The sequence below is a fragment of the Microcaecilia unicolor genome, chromosome 3, assembly GCF_901765095.1.
Source record: "Microcaecilia unicolor chromosome 3, aMicUni1.1, whole genome shotgun sequence".
Lineage (NCBI taxonomy): Eukaryota > Metazoa > Chordata > Amphibia > Gymnophiona > Siphonopidae > Microcaecilia > Microcaecilia unicolor.
The window spans coordinates 2,671,220-2,692,720 of record NC_044033.1 but is presented as its reverse complement, the minus strand read 5'-3'; the positions used below and the strand labels follow the sequence as shown (position 1 = coordinate 2,692,720).

General features: G+C 46.8%; 1 protein-coding gene across 1 annotated transcript in view; it reads right to left on the bottom strand.

Moving 5' to 3' along the window:
* The window catches only part of CUL9 (cullin 9), a 308,998-nt gene that overhangs the window by 44,165 nt on the left and 243,332 nt on the right, over positions 1–21,501 (bottom strand). The window contains exon 36 of the mRNA XM_030195702.1: positions 4,563–4,637. Within this exon, the coding sequence (XP_030051562.1) occupies positions 4,563–4,637 (75 nt within the window). The remainder of the gene's footprint in view (positions 1–4,562; positions 4,638–21,501) is intronic.

The following is a 21,501-nucleotide window of genomic DNA, read 5'->3' as shown; positions in this document are numbered from 1 at the left end:
AATCATACAATGCCTGTAACTTCTTATCCAAAGCTGCTTCCACTGCTGCAGTAACCTCCGCCGTAATCTCCACCATCCATGCAGAGCAAACCGTACCATCCAGCGAAGGGAAATCTTGCCTCACCAATCTACTACATTTCTTTGAAGGGGTGAACAAACATGGATAAAGGGGAGCCAGTTGATATTATGTATCTGGATTTTCAGAAGGTGTTTGACAAAGTACCTCATGAAAGACTCCAGAGGAAATTGGAGAGTCATGGGATACGAGGTAGTGTTCTATTGTGGATTAAAAACTGGTTAAAAGATAGAAAACAGAGAGTAGGGTTAAATGGTCAGTATTCTCAATGGAAAGGAATGGAAAACAAAAATGAGGATGTTATAATGCCTTTGTATCGCTCCATGGTGCGACCGCACCTCGAATATTGTGTTCAATTCTGGTCACTGCATCTCAAAAAAGATATAGTGGAATTAGAAAAGGTGCAGAGAAAGGCGACAAAAGTGATAAAGGGGATGGGACGACTTCCCTATGAGGAAAGGCTAAAGCGGCTAGGGCTCTTCAGCTTGGAGAAAAGGCGGCTGAGGGGAGATATGATAGAGGTCTATAAAATAATGAGTGGAGTTGAATGGGTAGATGTGAAGCGTCTGTTTACGCTTTCCAAAAATACTAGGACTAGGGGGCATGCGATGAAGCTACAATGTAGTAATTTAAAATGAATCAGAGAAAATGTTTCCTCACTCAACGTGTAATTAAACTCTGGAATTTGTTGCCAGAGAATGTGGTAAAGGCGGTTAGCTTAGCGGAGTTTAAAAAAGGTTTGGACGGCTTCCTAAAGGAAAAGTCCATAGACCGTTATTAAATGGACTTGGGGAAAATCCACTATTTCTGGGATTTTTTATATTTTTGTTACATTTGTACCCCGTGCTTTCCCACTCATGGCAGGCTCAATGTGGCTTACAAATTGTATACAGGTATTTATTTGTATCTGGGGCAATGGAGGGTTAAGTGACTTGCCCAGAGTCACAAGGAGCTGCCTGTGCCTGAAGGGGGAATCGAACTCAGTTCCTCAGTTCCCCAGGACCAAAGTCCACCACCCTAACCACTAGGCCACTCCTCCACTGTTTCCTGTACATTTTTGGGATCTTGCCAGATATTTGTGACCTGGATTGGCCATTGTTGGAAACAGGATGCTGGGCTCGATGGACCTTTGGTCTTTCCCAGTATGGCAATACTTATGTACTTATGAACCTGCACGTCCACCATTTTGCTTTCAGTTGTTTTTCTCCTCTCCTTTCTTTGTATTTTGGCTGCCATTCCATGAACTAGCGCCAGCGATATTACCGTCAACACTTGCCTGCTTCTCAGAGGTAACTGCACCAAGTCTGCAATGTCTGCAAAAGTGCTTTACTACTGAATTAAATAATTTGATTAGGGGGAAGTGCCTGAGCTCCACTTTTCAGCGACCGCTCCCCAGCATGGCAGCACGTGATCGCCTCCTTTTATTTTTATTAAATTTTAAATGATGCTCAAATGCCCATCTATCCACAGTTGAGATATGGTGCTGTAAAGAAACTAGTGTATCAGTCAGATTTTCCAAAACAGGGCATAGCAGAAAGACGTCATCAACACACGATAAAGCAAGAGTCTCAGAATCATCAAATAAAGCACTAATTGAACTTAGATAGTACCCCTGTAGCACCCCACAACCTGAAATCCAAGATGATGACATACTATGCTCATTCCTCAATCTCTTCCTCCCTACTCCTTACCCCTCCCAATCTCTTCTCCTTTTGCTCATCCTATCTTTGTTTACCTCTCCATGCTCAATTTACATATCCTCAAAACCCCACTACTACTATGTTTACTACAACTTGTAACATTCTCCTTCAAGACTTTGTAATTCTATTTACTATGTAAGCCGCATTGAACCTGCGATGTGTGGGAAAGTGCGGGGTACAAATGTAATTAATAATAATAATAATACTATCCTTCCATTTTACTTGATAGGTTCTAAATTTAAGGAATTGTTTAAAACAGTTCAAACCAGAACCTACTAGTCCAAGTTCACTTAGCTTTAATAACAATGAATGATCTATGATGTCAAAGGCTGCAGAGATGTCAAATTGTAATAAAACAGTCTGCATGCCCTTGTTTAACAGTTGCTTAACCTGTTGTAAGGAAAATGGTTAAAAAGAAGCTAAAAGGATCAGCCGCTAAACTTAGGACTTTAAATCAGGCATGGACATTGTTTAAAAATACCATCTTGGAAGCCCAGACCAGGTGTATTCCACATATTAATAAAGGTGGAAAGAAGAGCAAACAGCAGCCAGCATGGTTAAAAGGTGAAGTAAGAGAGGCTATTAGAGCCAAAAACATCTTTTAAAAAATGGAAAAAGGAGCCAAATGAAGAAAATGAAAAGCAACATAAGCACTGGCAAGTTAGATGCAAAGAACTGATAAAGAAGGCTTAAACAGATATGAAGAAAAACTTGACAAAAACTCATAGTATTAACTTTTTTCAGGTACATCAGAAGCAAAAAGCCTGGGAGAGAATCCGTGGGACCGTTAGAACACCAAAGAGCAAAAGGGGCACTCAAGGACAAGGCCATAGTGGAGAGACTGAATTAATTCTTTGCTTCAGTCTTTACAGAAGAAGACGTCAGAGATCTATCCGTACCATTATTTCGAGGGTGACTGTGCAGAGGAACTAAAAAATATCTCAGTGAACCTGGAAAAGGTACTGAGCCAAATCAACCAATTAAGACTAGTAAATCAGATAGTACCCAGGGTACTGAAAGAACTCAAACATTAAATTGCTGATTTGCTGTTAGTAATCTGTAACTTATCGTTAAAATCGTCCATAGCAGATAAAGGTTAGAGGGTGGCCAATGTCACGCTGATTTTTAAAAAGGGTTCCAGGGTGATCTGGGAAATTACAGACCGGTATGCCTGACTTTTTTTGCTGGACAAAATAGTGGAAACTATTATAGAGAATAAAATTACTGAACATAAAGACAAACATGGTTCAATGGAACAGCGTCAGCTTGGGTTCAGCCGAGGGAAGTCTTGCCTCACCAATTTGCTTCATTTCTTTGAAAGAGTGAACAAACATGTGGATGAAGGTGAGCCGGTTGATGTAGTGTATCTAGATTTTTAGAAAGCTTTTGACAAAGTCCCTCATGAGAGACTCCAGTGAAAATTAAAAAGCATGGGATAGGAGGTATGTTTTGTTATGGATTAGGAACTGGTTAATGGATAGAAAACAGAGGGCTTGGTTAAATGGCCATTTCTCTCAATGGAGAATAGTGAAGTATCCCAGGAATCTGTACTAGGACTGGTGCTATTTAACATATTTATAAATGATCTAGAAACAGGAATGACGAGTAAGTTGATTAAATTGGCAGATGAAACAAACTATTCAAAGTCAAATGTGATCATGTTATGTTTGCCAGCGGACCCTGATCAATTTCAAATGTTGGCTGCAATACTTCCACTGATTCCCATGTCTTCCTGCTTATCGTAGAGGCACTGGACAGCCTTCTAATCTAAACAATGTCCTCTCCCATTTACCCTGAGACATCTCCTCCTCTCTTAGCTATCCAAGGATGTCTCCTCCTCTGCAGCCAATCCCAAGGACACGGACCCATTACCCCAAGGGCATCCTCTTACCCACGTTAATCACATTATCTGCTTATGGTACATAGTAACACAGTAAATGACGGCAGATAAAGACTTGCATGATCCATTCAGTCTACCACAAAAGTGATATTCATTATCAAGTCACAATTAATCCAACAATATTACTAACAAGTTTTTACTTGCAAAATTCAATGTCAAGGTATCTTCCCTTCCCCCCACTGAGATACACAGCACCAGCACTTATAACGTAAATTAATTAATTTGTTATAAAACAATTGACGTGCCTGAGCAATAGACCACGCTGTACTTTGTGTCATATATTTCATCTGGTTTTGCAAATTGTTTGTCTCACCCTATAGCCTCATTGGAAGGTTTACTTGTTAGCGACACTCGACAGCCTTGAGTTGCTTTTGCTGGGATGGGGGTGGGGGGAGGTCATATTTTGTATTTGCTACCTCTGTTTTATTACTATCCTGTATTATGATTATGTGATCAATAAAATAAAAAAATTAAAAAAAAGAATGTGTTATAAAATATGCAGACTTGATTCTGATCTGTCTCTGCCATTTTTCAGACACAGACCATAGCTAGAAGCTGCCTGGAACTGGCCTTATTTCCCATCTACTGGAAGCACCACTCCTGCCTATCCTGATCTGTCTTGCCAAATAAAGGAAACAGACCTATCATTTGGGCATCACCTTCCTGCTTCACCTCCTACCAATCCTTCTACTTGACCTAGGGACTAAATCTCCTGAAGTGTTGTCCTCATTTCTCTGAGAAGCTCCCATGCTTGTCCATTTCCTTTGAGAAAAACCTTTTTCTTGCCCTTGCAATTCTGTCAACTCTAGAGAACCATGGCCCAGCTCTCAGCAGCAAACTCAAGCACCCGCCTCACAGAAACATGAAAACATGCCTCAAAACCTACCCTGGCCAGGTGGTGGAAGGTACATCTTTCATTATAATCATAAAATCGCTTCTCTTGGCGTGCTGCTTTGCTCACCTGCAAAGAAAAGAAACAGGAGTTACTGAGATTCCTCCCAAACACCGACCATCTCACTTAGTACAACCTGACCCAGGCACCTTCCTGTCATGTCCCCACAGATGGAATGAAAGATGTGCAGAAATACAGGCAGAAGACCTGAGAAGACTTGTGACCTGGATTGGCCACTGTTGGAAACAGGATGCTGGGCTTGATGGACCTTCGGTCTGTCCCAGTATGGCAACACTTATGCACTTATGTATTTAAATAAAGTGACACCCCAAGACTGAGGTAAACAGTACACAAGGGAAGACAGGAAAAAATCATTTTCTTTAACACATCGGGTGAAACGGCTGCAAATAAAATAGTTTAAGCATTGGTGGGGGCAGTAATTTAATAACAAGTTAACCTAGTTCAGGTGGTCAAGTAGAAGCCTATTTTAACAGCATTTTATAAAGACACATAGGTGCCTAGGGGGCTGTAAAACTGCCCCATATGAGGTACAGAATGTGTAGCTATAATAAAGGCATGTACATTTTATACCAGTTTTAGAGCTGCTACAAATGTACATTTCACATGCACATTGCAACTCTCCTCCTCATCTCCACATATACTTGTAGGGGGGGGGACAGGGAGACAGGATGATTTCATAAGCAGCATTTTACATGCATACACTAGCACATGTGAATGATTTTTTTTTTCTAAAATTAGCCTCCCCCCAAGCGTGTAAAACAATTATTCACAAATTATATATTGGCCAGCATATTGCCCTAAATCCAGACAAAATGCCAAGAAGTAACATTAACCCCCAGATTCTGCATTTGTGCTTGCAACTTAATTACTTAAAAAGCCAATCAGCACTGATAACTGTCATTTAACAAGCAATTACCAACACTAATTAGCACTAATTAGGATTTATAAGTACAAATTGCCAGGTATATTCTGTAAAGTGGTGCGCGTAAATTTTAATCAGTGCTGCCAAAAAGGGGGTGTGGCCCAGGAGACTTCCGGTGACGTCATGACCGCGAGGGGTTGAAGGAAAAAGATCTCTCCGGCTTCAATCCCCCCTTCGCATGATCAGCTCACAAACCGCGATCTAAAAACGAAATTCGCCGCAGCCTGAAAAGGTAGAGAGGCCGGCAACGTACACTTTAACTTAATTGGCGGCGTAATGGCAGCGAAAAATGTACATAAAGATAAGCTCCGTGGTAGAGGAGCAGAAGACAAGATGGCGCCGCCCGCAAGTCCGCCGGGCCCGACAGTGTCATCGGCCTGGATCGCCGAAATAACCTCAGAAATGTCCTCAGTGTTAGAAGCTATGTTGGATCGCCGGCTTTCCCCCATAAATGCTAACCTGGAAAAGGTAAAAGAACAGCTCACAGATCTTTCTCGGGATTGTGCAGGCTTTCAAACACGTGTGAGTGAAATTGAGGATAGAGTAACGGAGGTGGAGACAATACAAGAAATAACTCAAAAAAAGCTGCAGGCGATGGAGGAAAAGATTGAGGACTTAGAAAACAGGTCCAGGAGAAATAATATCCGAGTGGTGGGCCTGCCAGAAACGTTACCCGAACGGGGCTTGGAGGTTTTTTTGGCACGCTGGTTTGCCAGTGAACTACAATACCCAGAAGCCTCGGGGCCGATACAAATAGAACGGGCTCACCGCATCGGGATGAAAATGACGGGCACCAATAAGCCAAGAGTGGTAATTCTAAAATTTTTGAACTATGCGCAAAAACAAGAAGTGATGAAGTTGCTGAGAGCTGGGAAAGCATTAGAGTATGAAGGAATCCCAGTAAGATGTTTCCAAGATTATTCAGCAGGGGTAGCAACACGGAGGAGACAGTTTTCGGAGGTTTGCTCAACGCTATTCCAAAAGAAAATAAGATTTGCACTACAATACCCTGCCAAATTGCGGGTCACGCATAATGGCATTACTAAGACATATGAGACGGCAGGGGCGGCTAAAGAATTTCTACAACAGCTGGGAACATTATCTTCAGATGCAAGTTGAACAGCATAGAAAGAGAACACTCTGAGAACACTGAGTAATGTCATACGGAGAGGTCAGCGGAGACCTGATTGGTCAAGATATGACACTACAGTAATCTCCCAGCCAAGAACAAAGATGGACCACTTATAGTAGCAGAAAGATTGGCAAGAAGGCTGCAGTTGGAAAGTTAAGGTCCTATGGTTTGTGAGTTAGACTTGAACGTTGATTTTTATTTTATTTTTTTTTTTTTTGCTGTTAATTAAGACACTATATGGCAGACACGGCCTGTGGGTGAACCGATTTGAACCCCTGGTAAGAGGGGGGAGACCCTGTAAGTGTCTGCTCAGCTTGACAAGAAAGTTATGTTTTATGTTTACTGTAACATTGTATAATGCGGAGGGGGGAGGGAGAGACGTAAGGAAGTCAAGGTCCTAATTGGTGGACCTGAGAATAAGGGATATAGGGTTTGGGGGGGGGAGGGGGTGGGGGGAGGGAAGAAGGATGCAAGCAGGGCACAAGTCTTAATTAGTAAGGATGTAGAACATAACAATGAAGTTGACACAGTGGAGGTGCAAGTGGGGGGGGGGCAGAGGCTGGGATGTCCCCCTCGAGTACAACAGTGGACATTTATGGAGAAAGGCACACACTTTCAAATCCAAGAATAGTAAGAATACTAACGTGGAATGTAGGCGGAGTTAATTCGCCAATCAAACGTTCTAAGATTTTACAGCAATTAAATAGGCAAAGGGCGGACATAGCACTCTTGCAGGAGACGCATCTGAACCAGATTGAACATGCCAAGCTCAGCACCTGGTGGGTCGGGGATTGTATAGCAGCAAATGCACAAGGTAAAAAGGGAGGAGTAGCGATACTAATTAGAAAAGGCATAGCCTCTGTAATTAATCCACTTCTGATTGATACTGAAGGCCGCTATGTTATATTGGAAGTGGTAGTTGGGAGACAGAAACTGCTAATCTGTAATGTTTATGCTCCAAATAGATATGATCGGAAGTTTTATCAAACTTTGATAAATTTTTTGCTTAGGCAACCGCACGCAGCTATAGTGCTGGGGGGTGATTTAAATGCAACTTGGGACCCCTCCCTGGACAGATCAGCCCCGGAGACGGCCTCTTCATGTTATAATAATAGAGGCCTCTTACAGTTGAGCCAGATGTTGGGCCTGGTTGATGTGTGGCGGGTGCTGCACCCAGGTGAGAAAGACTATACACACCTGTCGCGGGCCCACTCCACTCAGTCGAGAATTGACTATATTCTGACATCACGTCAGATGTTTGGGGAAGTGACAACAGCGGAGATAGGACCGTACATGGTGTCGGACCATGCCTGGGTTAAGATAGAATGGATACCAAGCGGTACAACTCCACAGGAATACAAATGGCAATTTCCCCTGGAGTTCAGTTCAGATCCAATGCTTAAAGGCAGGTTACAAGCTTGCTGGGCGGAATACAGTACTCATAATCAAGAACACATAGAAGACCCAGTTTTGTTTTGGGAAGCGGCTAAGGCGGTTCTTAGAGGTGAAGTGATAAGTCATGCACACTTTGTGAGGAAGACACGAGATAGAAACATCTTGCGTTTGAGTACCCAACTTTGTAAGTCACGGAAGAGATATGGGGAGACACACGCGATAGGTGATAAACAACAAGTGCTGGAACTTCAGACCGCCTTAAATGTACTTTTGCAAGAAAGGGCACACAAGTCACAGTTATACTATAGATATATGCTCTATAAACATGGTAATAAAACAGGCAAGTTGATGTCAAAAATAATTAACCCCCGGGGAGGGACTAAGAATATTTTGGCACTGAGACAAAGGGGGGGAGGGCTCCACACATCAGACAAAGCAATATGTGAAACTTTTCGGGCCTTTTATCAAGAGCTGTACGCTTCCCCAGAGGAAGACGGTCTGCTAAACCAGATGTATTTAGAAAATCTGGCTTTACCAAAGCTTACAATACAAGAGCTGGATAGTCTCAATCAATTAATTACTGAAGATGAAGTCAGTTTGGTTATTGCTCACAGCCCACGACTAAAAGCCCCGGGACCAGATGGTTTAAGGGGAGAATTCTATAAATTAATGGAAGGAGGGGTTATACCTGCAATTACTAGATTTTTGAACCAAGTGATAGAGAGACAAAGGTTACCCCCAGACTTGAATAGGGCTCAAATAATAGTTTTGTTGAAACCGGGGAGGGACCCTCTAGAGCCGACATCGTACCGGCCTATCTCCCTGTTAAATTATGATACCAAGTTATTGGCAAAAATCTTGGCTAATAGACTGGCGAGGCTGCTCCCAAGGTTGATTCATGAAAGTCAAGTAGGATTTGTGGGAGGTAGAGCTGTGAGTAAAAACTTGAGAGCAATATTGACATCACTAGAACACAGCTCGCAGGCGAAGGTAGCATCATTGCTGATCAGCTTTGATGCGGAAAAGGCCTTTGATAAGGTTCACTGGAAGTTTCTTTTTGACACGTTGGAACAATATGGATTTTCAGGGAGATTTGTTGAAGCAATACATGCTTTATATGCCAACCCATGTGCCACTCTGAGAGTAAACGGGATAGAATCGGAAAGTTTCTGTATTAGGAGGGGCACGAGGCAGGGGTGCCCATTGTCCCCTCTTCTCTTTGTTTTGGTTTTAGATCCCCTTATTAGAGACATCATGGCAAACCCTTTGATCCGGGGAGTTGGCTTAGGGACACACATGTTTAAGATTGCAGCATTTGCGGACGACATTTTGGTACATCTCACAAACCCAAGGGAATCCTTAGATACGTTATTGGAAACCTTTCGTGAATATGGCGACTACTCAGGTTTCCGTATTAATCTAGACAAGTCAGAAGCGCTGGCTTCGCCAGAGGTGAACCAGAGGGACTGGGCTCCCGAATTTCCGTTGAGATGGGCCAGAGAGTCCTTTAAATATTTAGGAATCCGACTCACAATGAATACATTAGATTTATATCAGTTGAATGTTAAAATCTTACTGGAATATACAAAAACTAAATTGGACTCTTGGATGAGTCTGCCACTGTCATTAATGGGACGGATACATGTAGTACAAATGGTGTTGTTTCCGCGTTGGTTGTACGTTCTTCAAACTTTACCCATACGTCTATCGCGAGTTGATTTGAAGCGGATGATGCGCCTTTTCAGTAGATTTTGTTGGGCAGGCAAAAAGCCTAAAGTTAGCCAAAATCAGTTAATAGGGAGCTGGAGACAGGGGGGAATGGGTATCCCGGATGTGTTCCTATATAATCAGGCGTGTTTGCTGCGCCACTTAGTAGATGTGGTGAATGCCACGCAGTATTATACACCTACGGGCTTGGAGGAAGCTTTTTTTGCTCCCTATGATATATTAGCATTGCTCCACTTACCTCGAAGTCAGCTCCCCTCTAAATTTAAAAAAAGTATCATACTACAACCCCTTCGGGAGGCGTGGCAGTGGTGGATGCGGCAAATGGGGGGCCAACCACACGTTACAGATCAAATCCCAATCGTAGGCAATCCTGTTTTTGAGGCAGGGATAGATAACCCGACATTTGGCAGGTGGCAAGGGCTGGGCATCACAAGATTGGAACACCTATTGTTGGACAATGGGGAAATGATAACATTTGACGCTCTTCAAGATAAAGTGGGATCAGCTTGGGGTAATAGATTTGCCTATGCACAGGTCCGACACTATGTGAAGTCCCTGAGCCAAATATCCCTGAGAGGGCAGATGGGAGAGCTGCTAAGGGTTTTCTTTGAGGAGTTGCAGATGGAGAAACAATCTGTATCAGCACTGTATGGGGCACTGGCTAGGCGTAGGCCTCAGAGGCAATACGTTGATCTTAAGCGAAAATGGGAACAAGATTTGGGGATCTCCCTGGCAACATGGGATGTGTCAGCTACCTTGAAGGGCATACGGGCGTTGGTAACAGATGAGAGGCTGAGGGAGTGTGGTTATAGAGTGGTCTTACGGGGGTATATGTCTAGAACACAACTGGCTCATATGTTGGGGCCGGACAACTCGGGGTGTTCTAAATGCGGAGGGGGTCCCAGCTCGTTATATCATGCATTGTGGCAATGCCCCAAGGTGCGCATGTTTTGGCAGAGGGTAAGAGGGTTTTTGATTCGATTGGGGAACAGAGTTCAAGGAACGGAGCGGCAGTTTCTGTTGGATCAACCAAGAGCGTTTGCCCCATTAGGAGCCCCCGCTATAATGCTATGCAGAAAGCTGAGCTTGGTAGCGCGAAAATGCATTATGCAATACTGGGTCTCATCGGAAGGGCCAGCTTACTGGCATTGGCGCAATCAGGTGCATCTCCTGGCCTCTTGGGAGGCTAGGGATTCAAAACGATCGCCTAAACGAAGAGTGCGATTTCTGCAGATTTGGACACCATACCTGCAAATGCTTAGTCCAAGGGGACGTAGTCTGCTTGTTAATGCCTGATAAATAGTAGAATAATGGAGAATATGGATAGCCTGGAGTAGATAATTTAATCTAAAGTGGAATTCTGCTTGCAAGGGGGGGAGGTATTGGGGGGGGGGGGGGTTTGGAGGGGTTGAGTGAGACGTAAATGGCTAAGCTTGGCAGTGATCTAGAGCTTTGATGTTTAGTTACTGATATTTTGTGATAAGCACTATTTTACCTAATGAAATATTCAAGAGTATGATATTAGGAACAAGAGCCACTCAAAACCTAATGTTAGCATGGGACAAGGAATTATCAAGAGGGGAGGGGGAAGGGGGGGAAAAAATTGGGGATGAAAAGTGTTTGGCGAAGTTGAATATGTTGTAAAAATGCTGTTTTATATATCAAACAATGCTATATGCATATTCTACATCACTTTGTATTGTGAGAATTGTTAATAAAACAGTTTAAACATAAAAGGGGGTGTGGCCTTGGGAGAGGAATGGGAGGCCTTGGACATTCCGAAAATCTACACACAGGGTTACAGAATACACCTGTTCTGCGCCGGTATTTACACCAGGTTTTACTTGGCATAAATGGACACGCCTAGAGTTAGGTGTATTCTATAAACCCTGCCTAAATCTAGGCGCAGTTTACAGAAAATGCCTCAGTGGAAATATTTTTGTGCCGATTTTTCAGGTGCCATATATATAATCTTGTCCTAAATGCTATAATCAATGCTTTAATCAGGAAAACCACAAGGCCGTGACCCTGATCTGGCAGTTTCAAGTGCAGAAATGATTCTTTCTTTAATACAGCACTCCAGCAGACACTGGCTGACTCTAGAAATAACCCGTAGACTCTGACAAAAGAGGAACTACGACATCCTACTCTCCAACCCTTTCATTTGTTTTCTTTAACTCTCCTTTATCAATTATTGTATTTCTTTTCCACTTGTTATCAATATGTTGCCAAATGCTACGAAATGCCATCCAGAAAGTCTGCACAAGAAAAGAGGAATCCAAAGAAAATAATGAGGTGGGAAGTGATTTAAGTAGTAGCCAAGTCAACATCAAGGGCTTCAGACCAGGATATGGTGCCAGAGAGAAGAAATAGGCAGCTCTTAGCTGAGAAGAGCTTGGATGGTGAACTTGAGAGAAGCTGGTAGTGCCAAATAACATTCATTATCCCTTCCCTGCTAAATTGTTTTGATTAATTGAATTAATGTAGTTCTGAAATTCCTGAACTAAGGAGCTTTAACAATGCTGCTTATAAGAACCGGTATTAAACCTGGGCTGTAAATATGGGCCAATAAATAAATAGCTCTATTCTTAAACTGTGCACCCTTGTGATCAGGCCTAAAGTATGCAGACAATGCATGTGATTTATTTTTTTAATTTTTATGTACTCCATAACTTTTAAATCATTCTTAATAGTAAAGGCAGCGTTGATAATACAATTTTTTAAATTGATTTTGAAAATGCACATTATAAAAGAAAACATTGAGGCAGAACACTAAAAAAAAGGAGGAAATTAAAGGGATCCCCCCCCCCCCCAACAAAATACATCAATCCCTTATTAAGTCCATATTATGGAGAGAGAAAGTGAAGTTACTCATCTGTAGCAGGTGTTCTTCGAAGACAACAGGACACACATTCTCGCACGTGGCTGACATCATCTGACAGAGCCCCAGTGCAAGGATGCTCCTCAAGGCTACTACTACTATTTAGCATTTCTATAGCGCTACAAGGCGTACGCAGCGCTGCACAGACATAGAAGAAAGACAGTCCCTGCTCAAAGAGCTTACAATCTAATAGACAAAAAATAAATAAAGTAAGCAAATCGAATCAATTAATGTGAACGGGAAGGAAGAGAGGAGGGTAGGTGGAGGCGAGTGGTTACAAGTGGTTACGAGTCAAAAGCAATGTTAAAGAGGTGGGCTTTCAGTCTAGATTTAAAGGTGGCAAAGGATGGGGCAAGACGCAGGGGCTCAGGAAGTTTATTCCAGGCGTAGGGTGCAGCGAGACAGAAGGCGCGAAGTCTGGAGTTGGCAGTAGTGGAGAAGGGAACAGATAAGAAGGATTTATCCAAGGAGCGGAGTGCACGGGAAGGGGTGTAGGGAAGGACGAGTGTGGAGAGATACTGGGGAGCAGCAGAGTGAATACATTTATAGGTTAGTAGAAGAAGTCTAATAGAATCCTTTGAGGTAGTGGTGTGAATTTGGGTTGATTCTGTGCATTATGATGTTATGCAGTCTTAGAAGTTGCTTTAAGTGCATCTAATTCCTGCTTTACTTTACTGAGCTCCTGTTTTAAACTAGTGAGCTGATAACAGATAGGACAAGCCTTAAGGCTCCAGACGATTGGCCTTGAAACTAAAGCACCACAATTATTACAGAGAATAAAAGTCATCCTGATTTGTTGGAATGGGTATGAACAGGTATGATGGGGTTTAACTGTGTGCAAGATTAATTTTGCTCCTCAGCAATCTGAGATAGTTGTAATTAGGGTGGAGTTAATTTGTGATAAGTAGTTATTCAGAAAAGCTACTTAGGAAGTGTCAGTCTTGGGGTGGGCGGGCTTAAACTTTACCTGTGGAATGTGTTTGCTGTAAAACCTATCTCTAGGACTGTCTATGGACTATATCTGTCTACCTATCTCTAGGACTATTCTACACAGCTGTTTGGGACAAGGGGAAGAAGAAAAGAGGTTTTAATACCCCTGTATAAGACATTGGTGAGGCCCCACCTGGAGTATTGTGTTCAGTTTTGGAAGCCGTGTCTTCTGAAGGATGTGAAAAAAATGGAAGGGGTGCAAAGAAAAGCTACGAGAATGGTATGGTATTTGCGTTACAAGACGTATGAGGAGAGACTTGCGGACCTGAACATGTATACCCTGGAGGAAAGGAGAAACAGGGGTGATATGATACAGACGTTCAAATATTTGAAAGGTATTAATCTGCAAACGAACCTTTTCCAGAGAGGGGAAGGCGGTAGAACGAGAGGACATGAAATGAGATTGAAGGGGGGCAGACTCAAGAAAAATGTCAGGAAGTATTTTTTCACAGAGAGAGTGGTGGATGCTTGGAATGCCCTCCCGCAGGAGGTGGTGGAGAGGAAAACGGTAACGGAATTCAAACATGCGTGCGATAAACATAAAGGAATCCTCCTCAGAAGGAAGGGATCCCCAGAAGCTTAGCCAGCGGTGGGAGGCAGGGCTGGTGGTTGGGAGGTGGGGATAGTGCTGGGCAGACTTATACGGTCTGTGCCAGAGCCGGTGGTGGGGTGGGGGGCGGGTGGTTGGGAGGTGGGGATAGTGCTGGGCAGACTTGTACGTGGGTGTATAAGTCTGAAAAAGCAAATGCTACATACCTGTAGAAGGTATTCTCCGAGGACAGCAGGCTGATTGTTCTCACTGATGGGTGACGTCCACGGCAGCCCCTCCAATCGGAAACTTCACTAGCAAAGGCCTTTGCTAGTACTCGCGCGCCCATGCGCATGCGCGGCCGTCTTCCCGCCCGAACCGGCTCGTGTTCGTCAGTCCCGTATGTAGCAAGACAAAGACAAGGGAAGACACAACTCCAAAGGGGAGGCGGGCGGGTTTGTGAGAACAATCAGCCTGCTGTCCTCGGAGAATACCTTCTACAGGTATGTAGCATTCGCTTTCTCCGAGGACAAGCAGGCTGCTTGTTCTCACTGATGGGGTATCCCTAGCCCCCAGGCTCACTCAAAACAACAAACATGGTCAATTGGGCCTCGCAACGGCGAGGACATAACTGAGATTGACCTAAAAACTTCTCCAACTAACTGAGAGTGCAGCCTGGAACAGAACAAACACGGGCCTAGGGGGGTGGAGTTGGATTCTAAACCCCGAACAGATTCTGAAGCACTGACTGCCCGAACCGACTGTCGCGTCGGGTATCCTGCTGCAGGCAGTAATGAGATGTGAATGTGTGGACAGATGACCACGTCGCAGCTTTGCAGATCTCTTCAATAGTGGCTGACTTCAAGTGGGCCACTGACGCAGCCATGGCTGTGACATTGTGAGCCGTGACATGACCCTCAAGAGCCAGCCCAGCCTGGGCGTAAGTGAAGGAAATGCAATCTGCTAGCCAATTGGATATGGTGCGTTTCCCCACAGCCACTCCCCTCCTGTTGGGATCAAAAGAAACAAACAATTGGGCGGACTGTCTGTTGGGCTGTGTCCGCTCCAGATAGAAGGCAAATGCTCTTTTGCAGTCCAATGTGTGCAGCTGACGTTCAGCAGGGCAGGAATGAGGACGGGGAAAAAATGTTGGCAAGACAACTGACTGGTTCAGATGGAACTCCGACACTACCTTCGGCAAGAACTTAGGGTGAGTGCGGAGGACTACTCTATTATGATGAAATTTGGTGTAAGGGGCCTGGGCTACCAGGGCCTGAAGCTCACTGACTCTACGAGCTGAAGTAACTGCCACCAAGAAAATGACCTTCCAGGTCAAGTACTTCAGATGGAAGGAGTTCAGTGGCTCAAAAGGAGGTTTCATCAGCTGGGTGAGAACGACATTGAGATCCCATGACACTGTAGGAGGTTTGACGGGGGGCTTTGACAAAAGCAAACCTCTCATGAAGCGAACAACTAAAGGCTGTCCTGAGATCGGCTTACCTTCCACACAGTAATGGTATGCACTGATTGCACTAAGGTGAACCCTTACAGAGTTGGTCTTGAGACCAGACTCAGAGAAGTGCAGAAGGTAGTCAAGCAGGGTCTGTGTAGGACAACAGCAAGGATCTAAGGCCTTGCTGTCACACCAGACGGCAAACCTCCTCCATAAAAAGAAGTAACTCCTCTTAGTGGAATCTTTTCTGGAAGCAAGCAAGACACGGGAGACACCCTCTGACAGACCCAAAGAGGCAAAGTCTACGCTCTCAACATCCAGGCCGTGAAAGCCAGAGACTGGAGGTTGGGATGCAGAAGCGCCCCTTCGTCCTGTGTGATGAGGGTCGGAAAACACTCCAATCTCCACGGTTCTTCGGAGGACAACTCCAGAAGAAGAGGGAACCAGATCTGATGCGGCCAAAAGGGGGCAATCAGAATCATGGTGCCCCGGTCTTGTTTGAGTTTCAACAAAGTCTTCCCCACCAGAGGTATGGGAGGATAAGCATACAGCAGACCTTCCCCCCAATCCAGGAGGAAGGCATCCGATGCCAGTCGACCGTGGGCCTGAAGTCTGGAACAGAACTGAGGGACCTTGTGATTGGCTCGAGATGCGAAGAGATCTACCAAGGGGGTGCCCCACACTTGGAAGATCTGGCGCACTACTCCGGAATTGAGCGACCACTCGTGAGGTTGCATAATCCTGCTCAACCTGTCGGCCAGACTGTTGTTTACGCCTGCCAGATATGTGGCTTGGAGCCACATGCCGTAACGGCGAGCCCAGAGCCACATGCTGACGGCTTCCTGACACAGGGGGCGAGATCCAGTGCCCCCCTGCTTGTTGATGTAATACATGGCAACCTGGTTGGTTGGATAATTTGGTGGGACAGCCGATCTCTGAAAGCCTTCAGAGCGCTCCAGACCGCTCGTAACTCCAGGAGATTGATCTGCAGATCGCGTTCCTGGAGGGACCAGCTTCCTTGGGTGTGAAGTCCATCGACATGAGCTCCCCACCCCAGGAGAGACGCATTCGTAGTCAGCACCTTTTGTGGCTGAGGAATTTGGAAGGGGCGTCCCAGAGTCAAATTGGCCCAAATAGTCCACCAGTACAGGGATTTGAGAAAACTCGTGGACAGGTGGATCACGTCTTCTAGATCCCCAGCAGCCTGAAACCACTGGGAAGCTAGGGTCCATTGAGCAGATCGCATGTGAAGACGAGCCATGGGAGTCACATGGACTGTGGAGGCCATGTGGCCAAGCAATCTCAACATCTGCCGAGCTCTGATCTGCTGGGACGCTCGTACCCGGGAAACGAGGGACAGCAGATTGCTGGCCCTCGTCTCCGGGAGGTAGGCACGAGCCGTCCAAGAATCCAGCAGAGCTCCTATGAATTCGTGTCTCTGTACTGGGAGAAGGTGGGAGTTTGGGTAATTTATCACAAACCCTAGTAGCTCCAGGAGTCGAATAGTCATCTGCATGGACTGTAGAGCTCTTGCCTCGGAAGTGTTCTTCACCAGCCAATCGTCGAGATAAGGGAGCACGTGCACTCCGAGCCTGCGAAGCGCTGCTGCTATCACAGCTAGGCACTTCGTGAACACTATGAGCGCAGAGGCGAGCCCAAAGGGTAGCACACAGTACTGGAAGTGACGTGATCCCAGACGAAATCGAAGATTCTGTGAGCTGGCAGTATCGGGATGTGTGTATAAGCATCCTTTAAGTCCAGAGAGCATAGCCAATCGTTTTGCTGAATCATGGGAAGAAGGGTGCCCAGGGAAAGCATCCTGAACTTTTCCTTGACCAGATATTTGTTCAGGGCCCTTAGGTCTAGGATGGGAGGCATCCCCCCTGTTTTCTTTTCCACAAGGAAGTACCTGGAATAGAATCCCAGCCCTTCTTGCCCTGGTGGCACGGGCTCGACCGCATTGGCGCTGAGAAGGGCGGAGAGTTCCTCTGCAAGTACCTGCTTGTGCTGGAAGCTGAAGGACTGAGCTCCCGGTGGACAATTTGGAGGCATGGCGGCCAAATTGAGGGTGTATCCTTGCTGGACTATTTGGAGAACCCACTGGTCGGAGGTTATGAGAGGCCACCTTTGGTGAAAAACTTTCAACCTCCCCCCGACCGGCAGATCGTCCAGCACGGACACTTTGACCTCGGCTATGCTCTGCTGGAGCCAGTCAAAAGCTCGCCCCCTACTTTTGCTGGGGAGCTGTGGGGCCTTGCTGAGGCGCACGCTGCTGACGAGAGCGAGTGCGCTGGGGCTTAGCCTGGTCCGCAGGCTGTCGAGAGGGAGGATTGTACCTACGCTTACCAGAAGAGTAGGGAACAGTCCTCCTTCCCCCATAAAAACGTCTACCTGAAGAGGTAGATGCTGAAGGCTGCCGGTGGGAGAATTTGTCGAAAGCGTTATCCCGCTGGTGGAGCTGTTCTACCACCTGTTCGACTTTTTCTCCAAAAATGTTGTCCGCTCGGCAAGGGGAGTCCGCAATCCGCTGCTGGATCCTATTCTCCAGGTATGAGGCACGCAGCCATGAGAGTCTGCACATCACCACACCTTGAGCAGCGGCCCTGGACACAACATCAAAGGTATCATATACCCCTCTGGCCAGGAATTTTCTGCATGCCTTCAGCTGCCTGACCACCTCCTGAAACGGCTTGGCTTGCTCAGGAGGGAGCTTGTTCACCAAGCCCGCCAACTGCCGCACATTGTTCCGCATGTGTATGCTCGTGTAGAGCTGGTAGGACTGGATCTTGGCCACGAGCATAGAAGAATGGTAGGCCTTCCTCCCAAAGGAGTCTAAGGTTCTAGAGTCCTTGCCCGGGGGCGCCGAAGCATGCTCCCTAGAACTCTTAGCCTTCTTTAGGGCCAGATCCACCACACCAGAGTCGTGAGGCAACTGAGTGCGCATCAGCTCTGGGTCCCCATGGATCCAGTACTGGGATTCGATCTTCTTCGGAATGTGGGGATTAGTTAGAGGCTTGGTCCAGTTCGCCAGCAATTTCTTTTTTAGGACATGATGCATGGGTACTGTGGACACTTCCTTAGGTGGAGGATAGTCCAAGAGCTCAAGGAGTGGAGGAGTGGCCTAGTGGTTAGGGTGGTGGACTTTGGTCCTGGGGAACTGAGGAAGTGAGTTCAATTCCTGGCACAGGCAGCTCCTTGTGACTCTGGGCAAGTCACTTAACCCTCCATTGCCTACCGCATTGAGCCTGCCATGAGTGGGAAAGCGCGGGGTACAAATGTAACAAAAAAAACATTTCAGCCCTGGGCTCATCCTCCACAACCACCGGGAAGGGGATGGCCGTAGACATCTCCCGGACAAAGGAGAAAGCTGCCTTTCAGGGGAAGAAGTGGGATCAGAAGGAAGGCCGTCAGACTCTTCGTCAGAGAAATATCTGATGTCCTCCTCCTCCTCCCACGAGGCCTCACCATCGGTGTCAGACACAAGTTCATGAACCTGTGTCTGAAGCCGTGCTCGACTCGACTCCGTGGAAACACGGCCACGGTGAGAGCGCCGAGAGGTAGACTCCCTCGCCAGCACCGGCGAAGCTCCCTCCATCGACTTCGTCGGGGAGTCTTCCTTGGAGGCGGCCGCAGTCGGTACCAATATCGGAGACCTCACCCCGGGCAAAGGGCCAGCCGGCGTCTCGCTCGACGGTACCGGTGGCGCAAGCACCCCCGGTACCGGAGGAGCAGGGCGCAACAGCTCTCCCAGAATCTCTGGAAGAACGGCCCGGAGACTCTCGTGCAGAGCGGCTGTGGAGAAAGACTGGGAAGCCGATGCAGGCGTCGAGGTTAGAGTCTGTTCCGGGCGTGGAGGCGGTTCCGGGCTGTCCAAGGGGGAGCACATCGACACCTCCTGAACAGAGGGTCAGCGGTCCTCCCGGTGCCGATGCCTACTGGGTGCCGACTCCCTCGGCGACCCAGAGCTCTCGGTACCGAGGCGGGAAGGAGACCGGTGTCGATGCTTCTTCCATTTTTTCAAACGAAGCATGTCACCGGAGCTTCCCGGTACCGACGAGGAGGACGTAGAATCCAACCGTCTCTTCCTCGGGGCTGAGGCCGAAGAAGGTCGGTCTCGGTGGGGCTGTACCGCAGGAGCCCTCAGGGCAGGAGGAGACCCACCCGAAGGCTCACCGCCACCAGCAGGGGAATGGACAGCCCTCACCTGCACTCCAGTCGAAGCAGCACCGTCCGACGACATCAGCAACAGCGGAGGTCCCGGTACCACCGACGTCGACGCAGCCTTCCGATGTCTCGGTACCGACAATGCAGAGGGTCGAAGCCTCGATGCCGTCGATGCCGAGGTCGAAGACTTTGATGCTGTCGACGTCGATGCACTCGATACATCCCGTGCTGTTGTCGACGAAGAGCCCGAGAACAACACATTCCACTGGGCCAATCTCGCTACCTGAGTCCTCTTTTGTAAAAGAGCACAAAGACTGCAGGCCTGTGGGTGGTGCCCAGCCCCCAGACACTGAAGACACGAAGCGTGCCTATCAGTGAGCGAGATTACCCGGGCGCACTAGGTGCACTTTTTGAAGCCGCTGGGAGACTTCGATGACATGGGCGGAAAAATCACGCCGGCGAAATCAAAATTCGCGATGATGACGAAAGGCACCAAAAATAAGGGAGAGAAAACCCGTACCGAGGCCAAAAAAAGGCCGATCCCGAAAGCGAAAGGAAACTTACGCTGGGGGAAAAACTGGACACACGGGAAGGGACAAGACCAAAAGGTCTCTTTTTTTTTTTTTTAAGCGAAATAGCGAAGACGCGCGAGGGTCAACTTGAGGGGCACGAAACGGTGGCAAAACACGACCGTCCCAAGCGCGGACAAAAGAAGACTGACGAACATGAGCCGAGGAAGACGGCCGCGCATGCGCGGTGCGCATGGGCGCGCGACAGCTAGCAAAGGCCTTTGCTAGTGAAGTTTCCGATTGGAGGGGCTGCCGTGGACGTCACCCATCAGTGAGAACAAGCAGCCTGCTTGTCCTCGGGGAAAGACCGGTACAAATCAAGGTAAAGTATACACAAAAAAATGACACGTGAGTTTATCTTGTTGGGCAGACTGGGTGGACCGTGCAGGTCTTTTTCTGCCGTCATCTACTATGTTACTATCAGGCTTATAATCGAAAGTGATCGCCGGCTATCTTCTGACACAAATCGGGAGATGGCAGGCGATTTTTTAAAAGCGGCGAAATCAGTATAATCTAAAGTGGCATTTTTGACTGCATCGCCGCTTTCCCGTCGCTTCGCCGGCGAAAGTTCAAGGAGGCATATCGGTAGATAAGCGAAGGCAGGACATGGGCGTGGCTACCAGATGGCCGGCTTTCGCCGATAATGGGAAAAAAAAAAAGCGGCGTTAAGCAGTATTTCGCCGGCTTTACTTGGTCCTTTTATTTTCACGACCAAGCCTCAAAAAGGTGCCCCAACTGACCAGATGACCACTGGAGGGAATGGGGGATGACCTCCCCAGTGGTCACCAATCCCCTTCCAAACTAAAAAAATAAAACTAAAAACCTTTTTTGCCAGCCTATATGCCAGCCTCAAATGCCGTACCCACCTCCATGACAGCAGAATGTGCTGTATCCTCCGACAGCCTTTCCCTGGTTGCGATGTGGCTCTTGGGTGAGTGTGACACCTTTTCTGTTAGGTGCCCTGCAGAGTCACATTAGCAATGCATTGTGGTGGGTGTAGGGTACTGGGCTCTACTCCCCTGGTGCTTTTCCCCCCCTGCTAACTGGGTCAGAGTGTGCCCTGTTTTTTCCTGTTGTAGTCCATGCGGTAGTGGCCATTTTTGTAAGCCAGTTTTAGTTCCCTTTCCTGTGTTACCCACGTTAGAGAAC